The sequence below is a fragment of the Hibiscus syriacus genome, unplaced genomic scaffold (assembly GCF_006381635.1).
Source record: "Hibiscus syriacus cultivar Baekdansim isolate YM2019G1 unplaced genomic scaffold, ASM638163v2 tig00111088_pilon, whole genome shotgun sequence".
NCBI classification, from domain to species: Eukaryota; Viridiplantae; Streptophyta; class Magnoliopsida; order Malvales; family Malvaceae; genus Hibiscus; species Hibiscus syriacus.
In genome coordinates, this window is record NW_024062978.1 from 611486 (window position 1) to 627237 (window position 15752).

The 15752-nt window shown below is 35.8% G+C and overlaps 2 protein-coding genes and 1 pseudogene across 3 annotated transcripts; 2 read left to right on the forward strand and 1 right to left on the reverse strand.

Moving 5' to 3' along the window:
- Positions 1-1766: 1766 nt before the first annotated feature.
- Positions 1767-5668, reverse strand: LOC120152347 (annotated as a pseudogene).
- Positions 5669-5679: 11 nt separating this feature from the next.
- Positions 5680-8886, forward strand: LOC120152190 (probable lipid-A-disaccharide synthase, mitochondrial). 2 transcript variants are annotated; one of them, XM_039164462.1, is made up of 9 exons: positions 5680-5986; positions 6127-6226; positions 6314-6419; positions 6513-6736; positions 6972-7050; positions 7437-7675; positions 7996-8222; positions 8395-8608; positions 8698-8886. In XM_039164462.1, exons 1-8 carry the CDS (start codon positions 5685-5687, stop codon positions 8558-8560), a joined length of 1443 nt encoding a protein of 480 aa, XP_039020393.1. In that variant the 5' UTR covers positions 5680-5684; the 3' UTR covers positions 8561-8608; positions 8698-8886. The 2 variants fall into 2 exon arrangements, with proteins under 2 accessions (XP_039020393.1, XP_039020392.1); XM_039164461.1 differs by lacking the exon at positions 8698-8886 and having other exon boundaries at positions 8395-8648.
- A 988-nt stretch (positions 8887-9874) lies between these two features.
- Positions 9875-14012, forward strand: LOC120152189. The gene is made up of 11 exons (XM_039164460.1): positions 9875-10009; positions 10320-10568; positions 10986-11198; positions 11523-11603; positions 11694-11780; positions 11883-11978; positions 12111-12164; positions 12280-13256; positions 13407-13455; positions 13586-13625; positions 13703-14012. The coding sequence occupies exons 1-11, from the start codon at positions 9944-9946 to the stop codon at positions 13837-13839; spliced, it is 2049 nt and encodes a 682-aa protein (XP_039020391.1). The 5' UTR covers positions 9875-9943; the 3' UTR covers positions 13840-14012.
- Positions 14013-15752: the final 1740 nt, after the last annotated feature.

The window sequence follows — 15752 nt, forward strand, 5'->3', positions numbered from 1 at the left end:
ATTTTGGTTCTTTATTTGCTTTGCTTATGAATGCTTCACCATCTAGGCTTGTAAGAGGCATGGAAATGTCCATATCTTAGATGAAGGATAGGTATTCGGAAGAATCCTAAACTAAAAATACTTGTAAGTATTCGGAAGAAACGCAAGATAAGATCCTCATAAGCAATGGGTTATGGTAATTTCAAGGGGCTTTGAACCGGCCTAGGAATATTATAACTTAATCCCTTAGATCTCGGAAGAGACTAGGATAGGATTTCAACGACTAAAAAGGGTGTCTTTATCAATAGGGTAGGCTGTCCAACATCGTTGAGTGAGAGCAGATGCCTTGGCATCCTATTCTGTTAGGTTCTTTTGAACACCTTAGGAAAGCCCTGTCGAGTAAGTAAAGACAAGATAGCTTAAATATACTTGAGAAATAAGTTTAGCAACCTTAGACCAATCCTTACCATTCATTTCATTGGAAGCTTGTCACGTGAGGATTATTTTCTTCTTATTTTATTTATCTTTTTATTTACTGTTTTTACCATTTCTCATTGCCTTGACATTTCACCATACTCAATATTAAACATCCATCATTGCCACTGCATTTTCATTTGCTACACCATCACACCATCAATCCGCATCAACCAGCATACACATATCCATTGCCGGGACATTTATATATATCAAGACTAACTATACTTAGATAGAATATTGCATTGCTTTGGTTAGACTTTTGTGATTTCACCCAATCCCTGTGGAGACGATACTCACTCATCATTATATTACTTGAGCGATTGTGTATACTTGCACATTATTTGCGTATATTTTATAGTACTCACAACACGCAACACCTCTTCTTGTATTGTGTCCTGATTCCTCTTTATAGGAGATGATTTGGTCCCTTGAATTCTTGTAGAATGAGAGTTTTAATTGGAACAAAAAAGATATTAATTCTCTTTTATCTTTATCTTTTAAACAAGATTTCTTCTCCTCTTTAAATTCTGCGTAGAAATCCAAACTTCTAGGCTTTATCCCTTGTTTTGTGGAGTTTTACTTAGATGAGGTGAATTTATCCAGTCAATATTTCCCTGTACAAATTAACATACACCAACAATATATTTTCCACAAAATCAACCACAATGTAATATCAAACTTAACGATGAAGGAAATTGATGTTGTGTAAAATGCTATAGCAATAACGCAAATGCACGTGTCGCAAATCAAGTAATAAAAGTGGTAACCGTTAAGTTACGAGTATCGATCCCGTAGAGAGCAGGTGGTTTTCAATAGAGTTTAAAAAAAGAGAAATTTTGATTGATTGTTTTACGGCGATAAAATAAAATCAAAATGTAAAACTTGAGTTCATGCTACAACATTACAGAGAGCGACAAGTCAACTATCGAATGGAAATTGGAAGTATTAAGGGATTCAAGTTTCAAACAAACAATGAATAAGATTTCACTTTCATAAATCAAAGATTCAACATTTTAACAAGGCTAATACTAGGCTGCCTACTTTTCAGTATGCACAATGCTACTCAGAATCAACTAGGCTATCAAAAGTATATGGCAAGTTAAATGAATCTATTTCTAGAAGTATTTAAAATAACCATTCATTGATTACAAATATTTCTATTCATAATCTAATCATCCAACCTCATAGAAACAGAATCATAGTAGCATAAAACCATAAATCCAAAATATCATCCAATACAAATTTAAGTACATTCAAACACTCCCTTATCTCGATGAAATGCTCGAACAGTGATTTGCTGACGACCGATGCTATTTGACGAGCTCCCTTTCTACTACAACAATCCCTGGCAGAAGGCTTAGGCTTCCATCGAGTGAAGAAAATGGTGGTAGAGGTGTGGATTTTTTCTCGAAATGTGATGTACTCGGTTTGCGTTCAAATGAGCAGGCTAGTACTCTATTTATAGGTGAAGAGTAAATTTGATCCTCCAATGGTCTGTTGCCACGTTTCGAATAGGATCTAGCCCTTTGACAGCTGCCCAGGATAACTGTCCCATTCTAGAGAATTCCATAACTGTCAGCTGAGTCATCAGATGTTCCACAACATTTCCTGTAATGCTACTGCGTCAGTGCACATTTTCAGCATTAAAATTCATTTTTAACCCTAAGCAACCCACAAAAGATAAAAATGAAGAATCATAAGAACTAATTAAAACTAATCCTAAAATGCTCCTAAAAATGCTTAAGATCAAACTAAACTTAGGTTAAAAGTGCTCCTAAAGATAACTCTTTTGGAGAGTTATCAACAACTATGAAATTATGCATGAATAACTAATAATGTAACTAGAATGAACTTAAATCTAACAAATAATTATAGATAAAAGGGTAAAAAATATAATACTTTTATACGTTTAATATTCTCCGTCGAGCAACATGCCACGTCCGTCACCTCAAACCCTACAAATCCATGCAAATATATCATTGTCATCATCAAAATAACCTATATATTTTTTGATTAAATAAAAAATTTGAATGGCAAATTAAATATATTTGATAATTATAGTGTCTATGAAGTTATAGCCATTGTCTCATCACATTAAATGTATCCAAGCTGGTGTATGGCTATATTTCTCCGAGCCAGTCTCGAATACTGTAATAATCAAACTTCTTACAATGTAGAATTTAATACAATTGTGATATAAAATCACATCAAATCATTTAATTCTATACAATTGTGGTATTAAATAAAAAAATATAATTAATGTGATTTTTACATTAATGTAATATAATTTAATCACATTAAATATATATTTGATGCTCTAAAACATAATTATATCGATTACAGTGAGCCAAATGATATGATTAAATTTTGAAATTTTCAATTGTATTGAATATTACATAAATTTATTAAAATTTTAGCCAATTGTAATGATGTACATATATGTATTAATGAAAAAAAGTAATTTTATTTACATATTTTTTAGATATATAAAAATTAAATTGTTCCTGTATTGAATTTATAAATTGTTAAAAGTTGAAGAGATATTAAATATAATATTGAAATTTAATTAATAGTAGATTTAACCTTTTGAAGGTATTCGTTTTACAAAATCCAAGAAAAATGATTAAATTTTCTTTGAAGGTCAATAAATCAAACCTATAAAAACGGACTAACGAAGCCTTCGTTAAAGTATATATAAAATTTGAATGAGATTAAAGACAAAAGCTTGGTTGAATATTATGGAATAGGGTCCTAACACCTAATGTGGAGGTGCAGATAAAAGCTGCCCTAAAAAGGATTCTCTACTATTTGATTAGTTTCAAGTGATTAATTAAGGCACAAGTTAGTGGTCCAGCGGCTGCGAACCCATTCAGACGGTGGTTGTACTCGTGTTTTACAGATGTTATCGTGGTGACTGCGGTATCTTAATCACACAAAAATAATTATGAGAACATCATTATCGTTATATAACAGCAATTCGCTACTTAAATCTCCGATATTCATTAATATTCTTTGTTCGAATGGTGCAGTCTTGAAATAAAAGAAAACGCAACGAAACAGAAACTTACCGAACTGAGAAGGTTTGGTAATAATCTGATAGAAAATATCATACGCAGGTGCAGACGCCATTCGCATTCCAGCAAGCTCTTTGTTCAGTTTCCCGACCAAACCTTCAAGTTTCCTGTTGAATTCCAATGCCACATTGCTGTATTCAGGCACACAGTCGTTTTGGCCCAAGATATTGGTGGCTTTCTCCAACGGCAAACACTCCATCGGAGGAAGGCCGGTGATCGACAGTTTCTGAACGCCGAGACCGTGGAGTTCCCTTATGAAGTTGTCGCACAGTTCCAGCAGGAAATCCTGATACTGCCGAACCGAGAACTGGGATCTTCGGGTGGGAAAAGTGTAGTAATTTTCTAGGAAATCATTCGTCCCTAAGCTCATCAAATACAACGCCTCTCTCAGAATTATATTAGCCTTCTTTTCACCCACGTATGCTCTCAGTTGTCGCTGGTACTCTATATAATACTCTAGTTCCTTCCATAATGTGATAACATTCTGCAAATCAATAAATGAACTTCATTGACCTCTTACTCAAATGTATATATTTATGTATGTAATGGTTTAAAACTTACGAGCACTTTGGAGGTTGCATTGTCGTAACCAGTTCCGGCGGAAGCAAATCAAACACCGGTGGCGAAATCGGATATATTGTAAGCTGGATCCAAGTAAGCTGGGATGGCTGGCTTCAGTCCAAAAGCTTCAGTCCAAAAGCGTGGAAATCACGTTGTTGTTTCCCGAATCCACAGAGGAATCTCCGAACACTACGATGTCTGGGACTTTAGCTTTGGTTGCAGTGAAAAGTGATAGAGATAAAGATACGAAGAGCCAAAGAAAAATGTACTACTACTGCAACAAGACATTTCACCTTCACTGCAAGCAGAACTGAGGGGCTTAGGAAACTGAATTTCAAGGTTTTAAAATTACAACTTTTCCAAAGTTTAATCCAAAAATATAAATAGTAACTGTTTTTAATGTTTGATACGGAGGAGGAGGCCAGGTTTGGTGGGAAATATTTAAGAGTTGTATCTTCTGCACCACCTACTATTTGTAGTTATTTCTATAAAACATGAAAAAATGAGAAAATTAAACAAATCAGTGATTAAAATGTGAATTACCACTTGATATTAAAATAACAATTATGTTAAAATATTGGATAAACTACACGTTTAGTACTTAAACTATCAAATTTGGTCTATTTTAGTACCTAAACTTTATTTGTTTCTTCTTCAAAATTCTACCTAATGTTTAAATTTTTGTTTCATTTTAATACTCCACCATTAAAAACTTAAAGCGTTTAGTACCTAAACTATCAATTTTGGTCCATTTTAATACCTAAACTTTCAAAATTTTCAAAACTTAACGTTAAGTTTTGAAAAGAGATACTAAAATGAAACAAAAACTAAACGTTAGATATGATTTTGAAAAAATTGAAAGTTTAGGTATTAAAACAGATCAAAATTGATAGTTTAGGTACTAAACATGTAGTTTACCCTAAAATATTTGATGCCATAAAAATCTGGTTTGAATATAATAGATGAAATTGAAAGGTTGGCAGGTGAGAACACCCAAGCCATTATTCTAGAAGGCAGGACCTGATCATATTCATGAGTAATTAAGTTGTCCATTAAATTTCATTTATTTGGAAGGGAGGAGAAATCTGGTTGGTGTGTTGAGAGAGACGTGAAAGGGTAGTTGTAAACTTTAAAGGGTGCATTGCATGGGGGTGGGAAAATGACAGTCTGAAAATCTTTATCTCAAACATTAATGGCTTCCCTCAACAAACAAAGTGGCTTTCATTTGCTCTGCCTCTTTCAAGATATCTTATGTTTCCGCCCCCCCATTTAAATTCAGTCGTTGTTATATTTGCTAGATGGAATCTGGAATTTGATTGAAGTTGTTTATGGTTGCAGTCCAATTTCATTAAGATTTTCAAGCATATGCTTGAATGGGTTGATCAGAAGGTTCATATCATCCAGCCCATGGATGTGAGTCCATTAAAGCACAAAATATTTGGCTTATAAGTTATCAAATTTCTGATATTCCCCGAAAACAAATGTTTTAATATTATGCAGCCCATGGATGCGAGTCCATGTTAGCATAAGACATGGGCCTTGTTGGCTCCAAAGTTTGTTCGGTCATTTACCTTCATTCCTTCTCACTTCGAAATGCAATCAACTGAACCGCCGAATAGTGTTTCAGCACTCTGCACTTCCGAAAATTTTATACAGCGTGCATCAATGTCGTTGCCAGCGATTCGGTGTGTGAAGTTATTTAATAGTTGCATTTGTTTGAAGAGGAGATATTTATGGGTTCCAAGCACATCGCTAATAGACAGAGCCGCCATGGAAGGTGAGCTAAGAGTGTTCATTGTTGCAGGAGAGGTCAGTGGAGATACAATTGGTTCTCGTCTTATGGCTTCCTTAAAGAAGATCTCTCCGGTTCCCATCCGCTTCTCCGGTGTAGGCGGGTAAGTTTATTTTTTTAACTGTCGATCGTTTCCTTTAAATTTGGCTAGTTTTGGACAATTCATAAACTCGAATTATTTGGATGTTAGTAATCCGAATCCGCATGGTATTTATTCTAAAGTTTTGTCTATGTATCTTTGAGGTCAATGATGTACAATCAAGGCCTGAAATCCTTGTTCCCCATGGAGAATATTGCAGTGATGGGAATCTGGGAATTATTACCACACCTCTTTAATTTCAGAGTGAGTAGTTTGAGACCAATTTAATTGAACCTCTATTATAAGACTTCTTACTAAACTACTGATTTTTCGAATTCAATGAAATGTCAGGTAAAGTTGAAGGAAACTGTGGAGGCTGCATTGCAGTTCCGGCCTCATGTGGTTGTGACTGTGGACTCCAAGGGATTCTCTTTCCGTCTCCTTAAGCAGTTGCGGGGTAATATCACCGATGTCTTGGAGTTGGGATCAAGTGTTATGTATTTGCATATTGTCTGTTTGATATGATGTGCCTGAAACTATTTTTATTCAGCAAGATGTGGTCACGAAAGGGCAGACGGACCAATACACTTTCATTATGTAGCACCATCGTTCTGGGCATGGAAAGGAGGTGAAGCAAGACTCAAAGGCCTATCTAAATTTGTGGACCATCTGTTCTGTATACTTCCGAATGAGGAAGCAGTTTGTCAATCAAATGGACTGGCTGCGACCTTTGTTGGTCATCCCATTCTGGAAGATGTTTTAGAACTAAACATGGTATGGATTCATATTCTGCTGTCATGATATGTTCCAGGATCATTTATCTTCTCTTATGAATGTTAAATTATGGGATGGTTCTGTTTCCTAAAACTTTACTGGGAGTTCAAGCTTCAAAACCTTTGTTTTTTTTTCTTTCTCCAAGTACATTTTGTGTAAAGAGTACATGTGTGCCTATTGGCATGTGAATGCATAGTTATTTTAGAATTAACAAAGAAGAAATATTTATGCTTAGGGAAAGGAAACCGCATTACATGAGTGGAAGATAACTGGAAATGGTGAAGATTTTCGAAAAAAATATGCCATACCTTCAGGTAACGTGAAGATTAACCTAATGAAGATCTGGAAACTCGATAGTTTTTCTATTTCAAACTTGATTGTGATGGTACACTCTTAAGTTTTCTAATTTTTATGTCGCCACTTCAAAACCTTCACTCTGGACTTCTGGTTTCTGCACTGTCTTTTACAATTCATCAGTTTGGTATTTATAGCATCTATAGTCCAACTTGAGGTTTAACTCTTATGTTATACTGTTGTTTTTTTGAAGTTCTTCAGATTAACCGAAAGCTGAAAAAACACTGCAATGTATTAGAATTTGGATTTTGTTTGCATTCATTTCTTTTTGTGTGCTTGTGTGTTTTCTTTGTGTATGCCTTCTGGGAACATATGCTTAATTATGCTCTATCTGTGTTTTGTAAAGGAGCGACAGTTATTACCTTGCTACCCGGAAGCAGATTACAAGAGGTCACTAGAATGCTTCCCATCTTTTCAAACATTATGAAACTACTAAAAGAGTCTTTCCCTGAGCTGATATCAGTAATCAATGTGGCTCCAAATCAACTAGTGGACAACTATATTGCTAGGGCCATTAGTAATTGGCCTGTACCTTCCATATTGATTCCAGGAGGAACCCCACTCCTGAAATACGATGCATTCACCGTAAGTCTTTCAGTGCTCACGGTCGCAGCTATAGTAAACATATTTCCGAAATGTTTGATATAAAAATTGCTGTGGGTGCTTATGAAAAAAAATGTTTTCTTGGAACTTGGTTTTCTGGTATTAGTTAATCTTCTATGTTACTCCATGTAATTGTAAGCCTGGTTAAGCAACATTTGTTTACAGAACTTAATGAGACAATAGATATGTTGAGTTGACAGGGTTTTGAGACATGACTCGGATCAAGGAAAAAGCCTCTTGCACCTAGTAATTTGAATTTCATGGACTTGAATGCTATCAAAACTTCATTAGTTTCTTTGCAGGCAAGCCGAGTTGCCTTATGTACGTCCGGAACTGTTGCTATGGAGTTGCAGCTCGCGAGGTTACCTTGTTTAGTTACTTATAGAGCTCATTTCCTTACCGAATGGTTCATTCGCTTCAAAGCAAAGATACCATGCATCTCACTTCCCAATATCCTCTTGGATTCTCCGGTTATTCCGGAATCACTATTTCAAGCATGTACGCCTGCAAAAGTAGCATTCCTGCTAAAGTAAGCAACTTTTACTCTACAGGCATGGGTTTTTTCTTAGTTATAATTGAACAAAATTTAGAAACTGTTCTATATCGATGAGATTGATTCTTTCTTCTATATTTATCGTGTCGATAAAAATGGAGGGTCGTGACTCATGATTCTTAACTTGGTGAGATTTGACTCCTTGCAGGGAATTGATGAACAATGTAGAACTTCAACAGCAACAAATTGTAGCTGCTGAGAAGGTCATGAAACTTATCCGCCCTTCGACCAGAACAGGTACGAGGCGGATGCCTCCCAGTTATAGTCCAAGTATGATTGCAGCATCCACCATACTTGGCTACAATCAGAGATGAAGGTTAGCATCTATGTTACTCATACCCGGAAGCGAATATCATATATGGGTATGTTTCCGGCACTTGTATGTTTATCTTTTTTCTTCTTATTATATTCGGATGATTATACCCCGTACCATAATTCTTGAAAAATGCAGAATTGAAACAATGAAATCTTTTGCTAAATGTTTGAAATTTTGATGAGGATGAACCGGCATCAAGGGAAGTTACACAGACCCGGTTAGGAAGATCAAGGAATGAAAGCAGTTGAAAGTCCAGTGATATAAACAATACTTCGAGTGATATCTAACGTGTGGGTGACAGGATTGAAGATGGATTTTTTTTTTATCGGGACGTTTATTATTGTTGGAATGCTATATTCTCTTTGGTTGTATACTTTTTTATTTTTAGTTTTTATGAATTCTCCTTGGATTAAAAAAATATACCATATCAAAAAATCTAGGGGATGTCTTAGGTACGGGCACGACAGCCTTAGGGATGGGCATGGGTCGGGTTTGGGTCAACCTGACCTGAAAAATATATACCCTTCATCCTATTTGAATTTGATCCGATTTTTTGAGATAAAATCTAATTCAAACTCAACGAACTCGAAATAATAAAAAATATTATTTTTATTCAATAAAAATAGTGATTTAATTGAAAAAAATAATATATAGAGAGATATTATTGTAATTATTCTTAAATATATAAGATAAAGTTATATTTTTTTTCAGGTTGGGTCGGGTAATTTTCACTCAAAACCCGAATTCGATCTGACCTAAACATCACCTTAAAAAACCTAACCTGAACCCGAATTTGTTTAGACCCGATTGAGTCGAATTGTGTTCGGGTCCCATATCCATCCCTAGATAGCTAAAGAAAGGTGTTATCGAAAATATTAATATTTTTTTAACATTTTTGATAAAACGTTACCTAAAACATCATTTTTTTATCAAAAATATTAATATTGGTGCAACATTTTTGATAAATATTTACCTAAAATATTTTTTCTACTGTAAATGTTAATATTAGACACTATCTAAAATATTATTTTTCTATAAAAAATTAGGTAACGAAATTAATATTTTTAATAAAAAAATATTTTAAGTAATGTTTTATTAAAAATATTAAAAAATGTTAACATTTCCGTTATTTTTATTAACCGTATTTTAAGAATATCAGAACTATAAAAAAAAATCTTTCATATACGAACATATCATCTTTGAGTTCCAGATTCTTCCCGGTTGGCGGACGCCAGCAAATGCGTCAGAAAGACCCAACACAGCCGCGCATTTTAGAAAAAACACGTTAAAATTAGTATCCAACGCAACCCCATTCCTATATATATAAGCAAAAATAAAAAGCCCACAATTTACAAATATTTTCTATTTTCTCTTCTTCTTCATGTTAATCGATCCTCAAGGAGAATATTCCCTTCTCCGAAAGAGAAAATACCCATCAATTCCTCAGGTAAGCAAAAAAACCCATCGAAATTCTCAATCTGGATCTTTTATTTATCATCCTTAATTCTTTATGTTAAAGTTCAAATTGTTTGTAAGAATTTGTTCAATTCAACAATAAATTTTGGGTTTTTATTCGTTTAACATGTAAATGGTGATGTGGGTGCTCTAATTTCGTTGTTAAATCAACCGCCTTTATTTAAAAAGACTTCAATTTGAAGCTAGCTATTTGTTTGGATTTTTTTAAAGTGTTTGTGATTATGAAAATATTTTGCCTTTTAAAAGTTTCTCTTGTTTTCTTTTTTTGTTTAATATTGTAGTGCAACATGGAAGAGCAACCAAATATGGTGAATGTGACTGTTATATGGAGAGGAAACAAGTATATGGTGGAAATGGATTCTAATGCGAATCTCAAGGAGCTAGGCGATGAGTTGCAGAAGTTGACTGATGTCAAGGCGGATACCATGAGCCTCATTGTTCCTCAATTTTCGGGAAAAGGCTCGAGAATGCTTCACCCTTTCTCGGATGAGCATTCATCCTTGAGCTTGCAAGAGGCTTCAATTTTCACGGTATTAATCATCCCTTCTAGTGTATAAATCCATGAGTATGTTTATTGTTTGATGCTAATTGAATAAAGTAGTCGCATCCTTTTATCTGTTTGCGACGAGAGGTAATTTATGTATTTGCTTATAGGATGATATCTCTCAGTCACAATTTATGTTGAGTTGAAACTGGTTTTATGATTTTCAAATGCCCGAGAATGTCTTTTTATTTTTCGGTTAAATTGCTACTTGTTTGTGTTGTTTTGTTCATGTTTATTAAGTCACTGGGAAACTGAAAATGATCATAATTGTCTTTGTTTGAAATTATTTTGAAGTGGCTTGAAGGATTTTTATTGAAGAGATTGAGAGTAACTAAAATGCAGTGGTGATATGGATATGATTAACTGAAGCCAACTTATGGTACATTGTTTAATCTAAATTCAGGGAAAATCGGTCAGAATGATGGGGGCTCCTCAGGATGAAGTTGACCGAGTTATTCAATATTCAAAAGTGGACCAGAGAATAATTGGATTCAGTGAAGAAGAAAGGAGACTAAGGCAGCGAATGTTAGATGGACCCTCCCGTGTTTCGATAAGACTTCCTCAAGGGCCTTATATCTTTTGTGATTTCCGCACTCTTCAACTTCCAGGAGTAGAGGTACTTCTGAATTCATTATCATTGACAAATCAAATCTAAGTAATGAATAATGAAAAAATTCCATTGATGCAATTTCTGTTTATCAAGTTTCACTTGGATTATATTGGCAATTTAAGTTTTTTACACAAACAAAGTGAACGTTTATTGATAGAGAAATGATTTTTGGCTCTAGATTCCTGATTTTGCACTTTTAGAGATGCATATAAATTGCACCAGACATCTTAAACTGTGTTCTTCATGTGCTATTTGTCAGTTTTTGAATTCAAGGAAATGACAAGCAAGCATTTCATTTTTTTAATATTCCTGATAACTATCTCTTACCAGTTACACCCTCCTGCTTCTGAGGCATTAAGAAGGATGCATATGCTTGCTTCAGACCCTGGAATCATTGCTGTCATGAATAAGGTGCCACGGGATCTATATTTAATCTACTACTTCGCTTAACTGATTCTATAAGCTCAACTAAACTATTTTCTGCTTGTCCTTTTTGTAAAGCATCAATGGCGTGTGGGAATAATGACTGAGATGGCTCCCATTGGTTATGTTGGTGTGAGTCCCAAATGCATTCTAGGTTTTAATAAGGTAATGGCATCTATTTAAGCATATAAAAATAACGTATATTAAAATTTTCAACTTCTCTACTTCCAATTATCTTTCATTGTTGATTCTTATTTGTTCTTTCAGAATCATGGGGAAGAGATATCTCTCCGTCTTCGAACTGATGACCTCAAAGGATTCAGGAAATATGAGAGCATAAAGAAAACTCTTCTACACGAACTTGTAAGCTTTATTGAATAAATTTCAATTACCAGTTGTACAAATGTTAACAATGATTAATTAGTGTAATCCCTAAGGAGGGAGGTGGTCAATTAACAAACAACTGATTGAGAATTGTGCTTCTGTATATTTCAGGCTCATATGGTATTTTCTGAACATGATTCAAATTTTTACGCCCTGGATAAACTGGTAAAACTACCTTTTCCATGCACACTTTTTTTTGCAGGAAACCGTGTTTCATTGTCGATTATTGCATTGACAAAAAAATTATTGTTTTGATTTAATGTTACTTCTTTTTCTGCAGTTGAATGAAGAAGCTGCTAGCCTAGACTGGACCAAATCCAGGGCCCACACTTTAAGTGGAATCAGACATTCAGATAACTCTGAAGAAGATTATTATGTTGAAAATGGCAGAAATTCTCAGAAAGTTGGTGGAAATGTGTCAACTTTGCTGGAAAATGCTCGTGCCTCTGCTGTGGCTGCTGCTTATCATCGTCTAATAAACACTTCTTCCAATGTGGAAGCATCCAAAACACATGATGAGTCAGACCCTGATGATCCCGTGTTGGATATGCATGATGGAGATGAAAATCTAGATATTCAAAGTCAAATTAGGGCTCAGGGTAAACATGCTTATGAACCCGATCCTGATGATCTTTCTGACAATCAAAACAAGTTTGAACCTGATCCAGATGATTTGCTGCGTGGTGAAACTCTACAACTGAAACATCATTCTGATCCTGCTCAAAACGATTCTCAGACAACTCTGGGGAAGCCAGAAGCCATGAGTTCAAGTGAAGAGCCTGATCTTGATGATTCAGGCGCATTTTCAAGTTCTGAAAATGTAGTTGAATCTGTGGCGATGCTGATTCCGGACACCAAGGTTCAGAGAAGTGATATCATAGATGAACCAGATCCTGATGACAGAGACGCACAATCCAAGATTTCAGGATTTGCAAACGGAGGACGTCATGATCCTCATCATAACATAACAATTGAAACCTTGAAAGATCAAGCTCATAAAGAACCCGGCCCTGATGATGCTAAAGCAAATGAAATAGCAGAAGCAGAGCCTCATTCAGATGATAGGTTATTGCCACCATTGGGAATATCTGATATGAAAATTGATGAGCCAAATCTGGATGATCAAGAACTACAAAGAATCCAAGACTCTGTGACTGGTGTTTGTAGCCATCTACAGAATGCCATTGAGATGTTACGAGCTGAAGTTAATCCCACAGAGGCAACTGTTGTTCTGCAAACTCTTTTTAAGATCATTAGGCATGTATTCTTGCTCAACTGTCCTTAAATTCTATCCTCCATTCAACACAATAAAGCATTGGTACTATGCATCTGCTTGGCATACATTTTTGTCTTTGTTTTGTGAGCTAAGGTACTGATAAAAGCTGGAATTATTTTCTTTGTTGGCAGGAATGTGATTGAACACCCAGATGAAAAGAAATTTAGAAGACTCCGGAAGGTAGAATGGTTGTTACACTTGAGGAAAATGCTTTATTTCCATGAGTTAACCCGTTGTAGTTTCTCTTTTATGTGGAATCCTTTTTTACGCCTGATCCGTGGTTACTTACTAATAACCATCTATGTTGCAGGCCAATCCTATAATCCAAAGAAACGTTGCAAATTACAAAGGTTTGTTTCTTCTTATTCTTTCCCCTCATTCTTTCTTGATCTTTCTTTATCTATATTACATTTTTCTGTTGTTGCAGCGGCCATGGAAATTCTTCTCTTGATTGGTTTCAGTGAAGATGTTACACTGGACGAAACTTACATAGCGTTAAAGCGGAATGATCCTGGTCTTTTATGGCTTGCCATGTCCTCCCTCGAAACATATATTGCTTGCTAGTTTTATCATAAACCTCTGATATGTGTTAATATAGACATTCAAAATGGTGAAGAAATTACATGAACAGATACAGATATAGATACAGGATTGGGTATTTCTGTTGTAATAATTTCAGAAATGTTTTGTAAAGAAAGAATTTGGGTTGGAATCAATGATTTAATTTTTTTAATGAATAATGAGGCAAGAACCTTTACATTAAAGAGGTACTAGACCTATGATAGGGGGATCGAGGATATATTGGTTAAGAGTGCTTTGGAGAGCGTTTGGTGCTGTCCGAAAGATACGAATGGATCGTCGTCATTGGTTTTAGATTTGGCTAGGCTATCTACAGCAGAATTTGTTTCACGATTGATCAGGTTGAAGTCTAAAGACCAGTTCTTAGTGGTGAATTGGCTAATCATGCGAACCAGAGCGATTGGAGAAGTTGGGGAAGTATCGGCGGTGATCAATTTGAAGGCATCAGCACTATCTGTTTGGCATTGGACCTTGCTATAACCATGGCTCCAAGCAAGCGTTAGACCTTCATAAATACCTGTAAGTTCTGCTTGAATAATGGTAGATCGGCCAGTGTATTTGTTGAAGCCCACGAGCCAAGTTTCGGAGGATTCCGCTGCAGTGCTAAGGGAAGAGTGGGAGTTCATTGCTCCGTCAGTGCTGAGAGTAATTCAATCACTGGGCGTGGGCGACCATTGAACAGTTTCCAACTGACGAGAGCGATGGACAACTTGAGGAGCTTGAGCATAATGTTTAGCCCAAGAAATGCCACTGTTGAAAATCTCGGCATTTGAATGACCTTCCTCATTGAATATCATGGAGTTTCGACGTTTCCAAATCTACTAGATGAGAGAACACAATATTCGAAGGAATATCCGAACCTGTGTAAGGTCGAGTAGAGCTAATATTAGAAAGGATCCAATGATCAAAGGGAAGCGTGAAGAAGTTGGCAGTATATTGATTGGCGATGGCAAAGCCCCAAAGCTGTTTTGATTCATTATAATCACGTAGAGTGTGCAACGTTGATTCATCACTGGAACCACATATTACACAAGTCGGATCGTTGGTGAGTTTCCTCTTCCACCTGTTGATATTTGTGAGGATTCGGTCATGGAGCGAAAGCCAAATGAAGTGCTTTATACATTCAGGAACATGAAGATTCCACACCAAATTCCAAGCACTGCTCTTAGGGGACCAGTTGGAATTGGAAATTTGGATGTAAGCAGAACTGATTGAAAATCTTCCATTTTTAACATGTTCCCAAATGCAACGGTCGGACCCTGTATTAAGAGCAGGAGGAGGAACGCTTTGGATATGTTGAACTGCTCCTGGCAGGAGTTGACTTAGAAGAGACAAGTTCCAAAAGTCGTTCTGCAGAGTAACATCGTTGACCATGAGATCCTCATTAAGAACAGCCATGTTAGATCGAAAGTTGGAAAGAGGTGGAAGTCCCGGGATCCATTTGTCCTGCCAAAAGTGAATGGAGGAGCCATCCGCAATAGACCAACTGTGCCAAGGTAAGTTCCCAGGTCATTAGTTCGTTGGATTCCAAGCTGAGCGCAAATTTCATCCACCATTTGTGTTCGAAGAGAAGAAAATCTTCTATTTATCTTTGTTAACTCGATGTCCTGAATAGCTTCAAAAATCAGCAAGGACAGAATCAATTAAGTTGTCTTGATCTCTTGTGGTTTTTGCATAAAGAAAGAGATCGTCAGCGAAAAATAAGTGTGATAAGGGGAGACCACCACGAGCGAATTGAAATGGAATCCAACGTTTTCAGCAACTGCTTTAGTGATTAAATGGACGATCAGGATGAAAAGATATGGAGACGAGACAAGGGATCTCCCTGTCTGACTCCTTTAGATGGTTTAAAAGCCGGACCAAGAGCACCATTGAGCTGAACCTTCATAGTGGATGAG

Bases quoted from the DNA above. Each gene is read 5' to 3' on its own strand.
- LOC120152189 (XM_039164460.1), top strand. From the start codon at position 9,944: ATGTTAATCGATCCTCAAGGAGAATATTCCCTTCTCCGAAAGAGAAAA. The intron at 10,569-10,985 runs GTATTAATCATC...ATCTAAATTCAG, and splicing joins AAGAGGCTTCAATTTTCACG to GGAAAATCGGTCAGAATGAT. The intron at 13,626-13,702 runs GTTTGTTTCTTC...CTGTTGTTGCAG, and splicing joins AAACGTTGCAAATTACAAAG to CGGCCATGGAAATTCTTCTC.
- LOC120152190 (XM_039164462.1), top strand. From the start codon at position 5,685: ATGCAATCAACTGAACCGCCGAATAGTGTTTCAGCACTCTGCACTTCC. The intron at 5,987-6,126 runs GTAAGTTTATTT...TGTATCTTTGAG, and splicing joins CGCTTCTCCGGTGTAGGCGG to GTCAATGATGTACAATCAAG. The intron at 6,737-6,971 runs GTATGGATTCAT...ATTTATGCTTAG, and splicing joins ATGTTTTAGAACTAAACATG to GGAAAGGAAACCGCATTACA.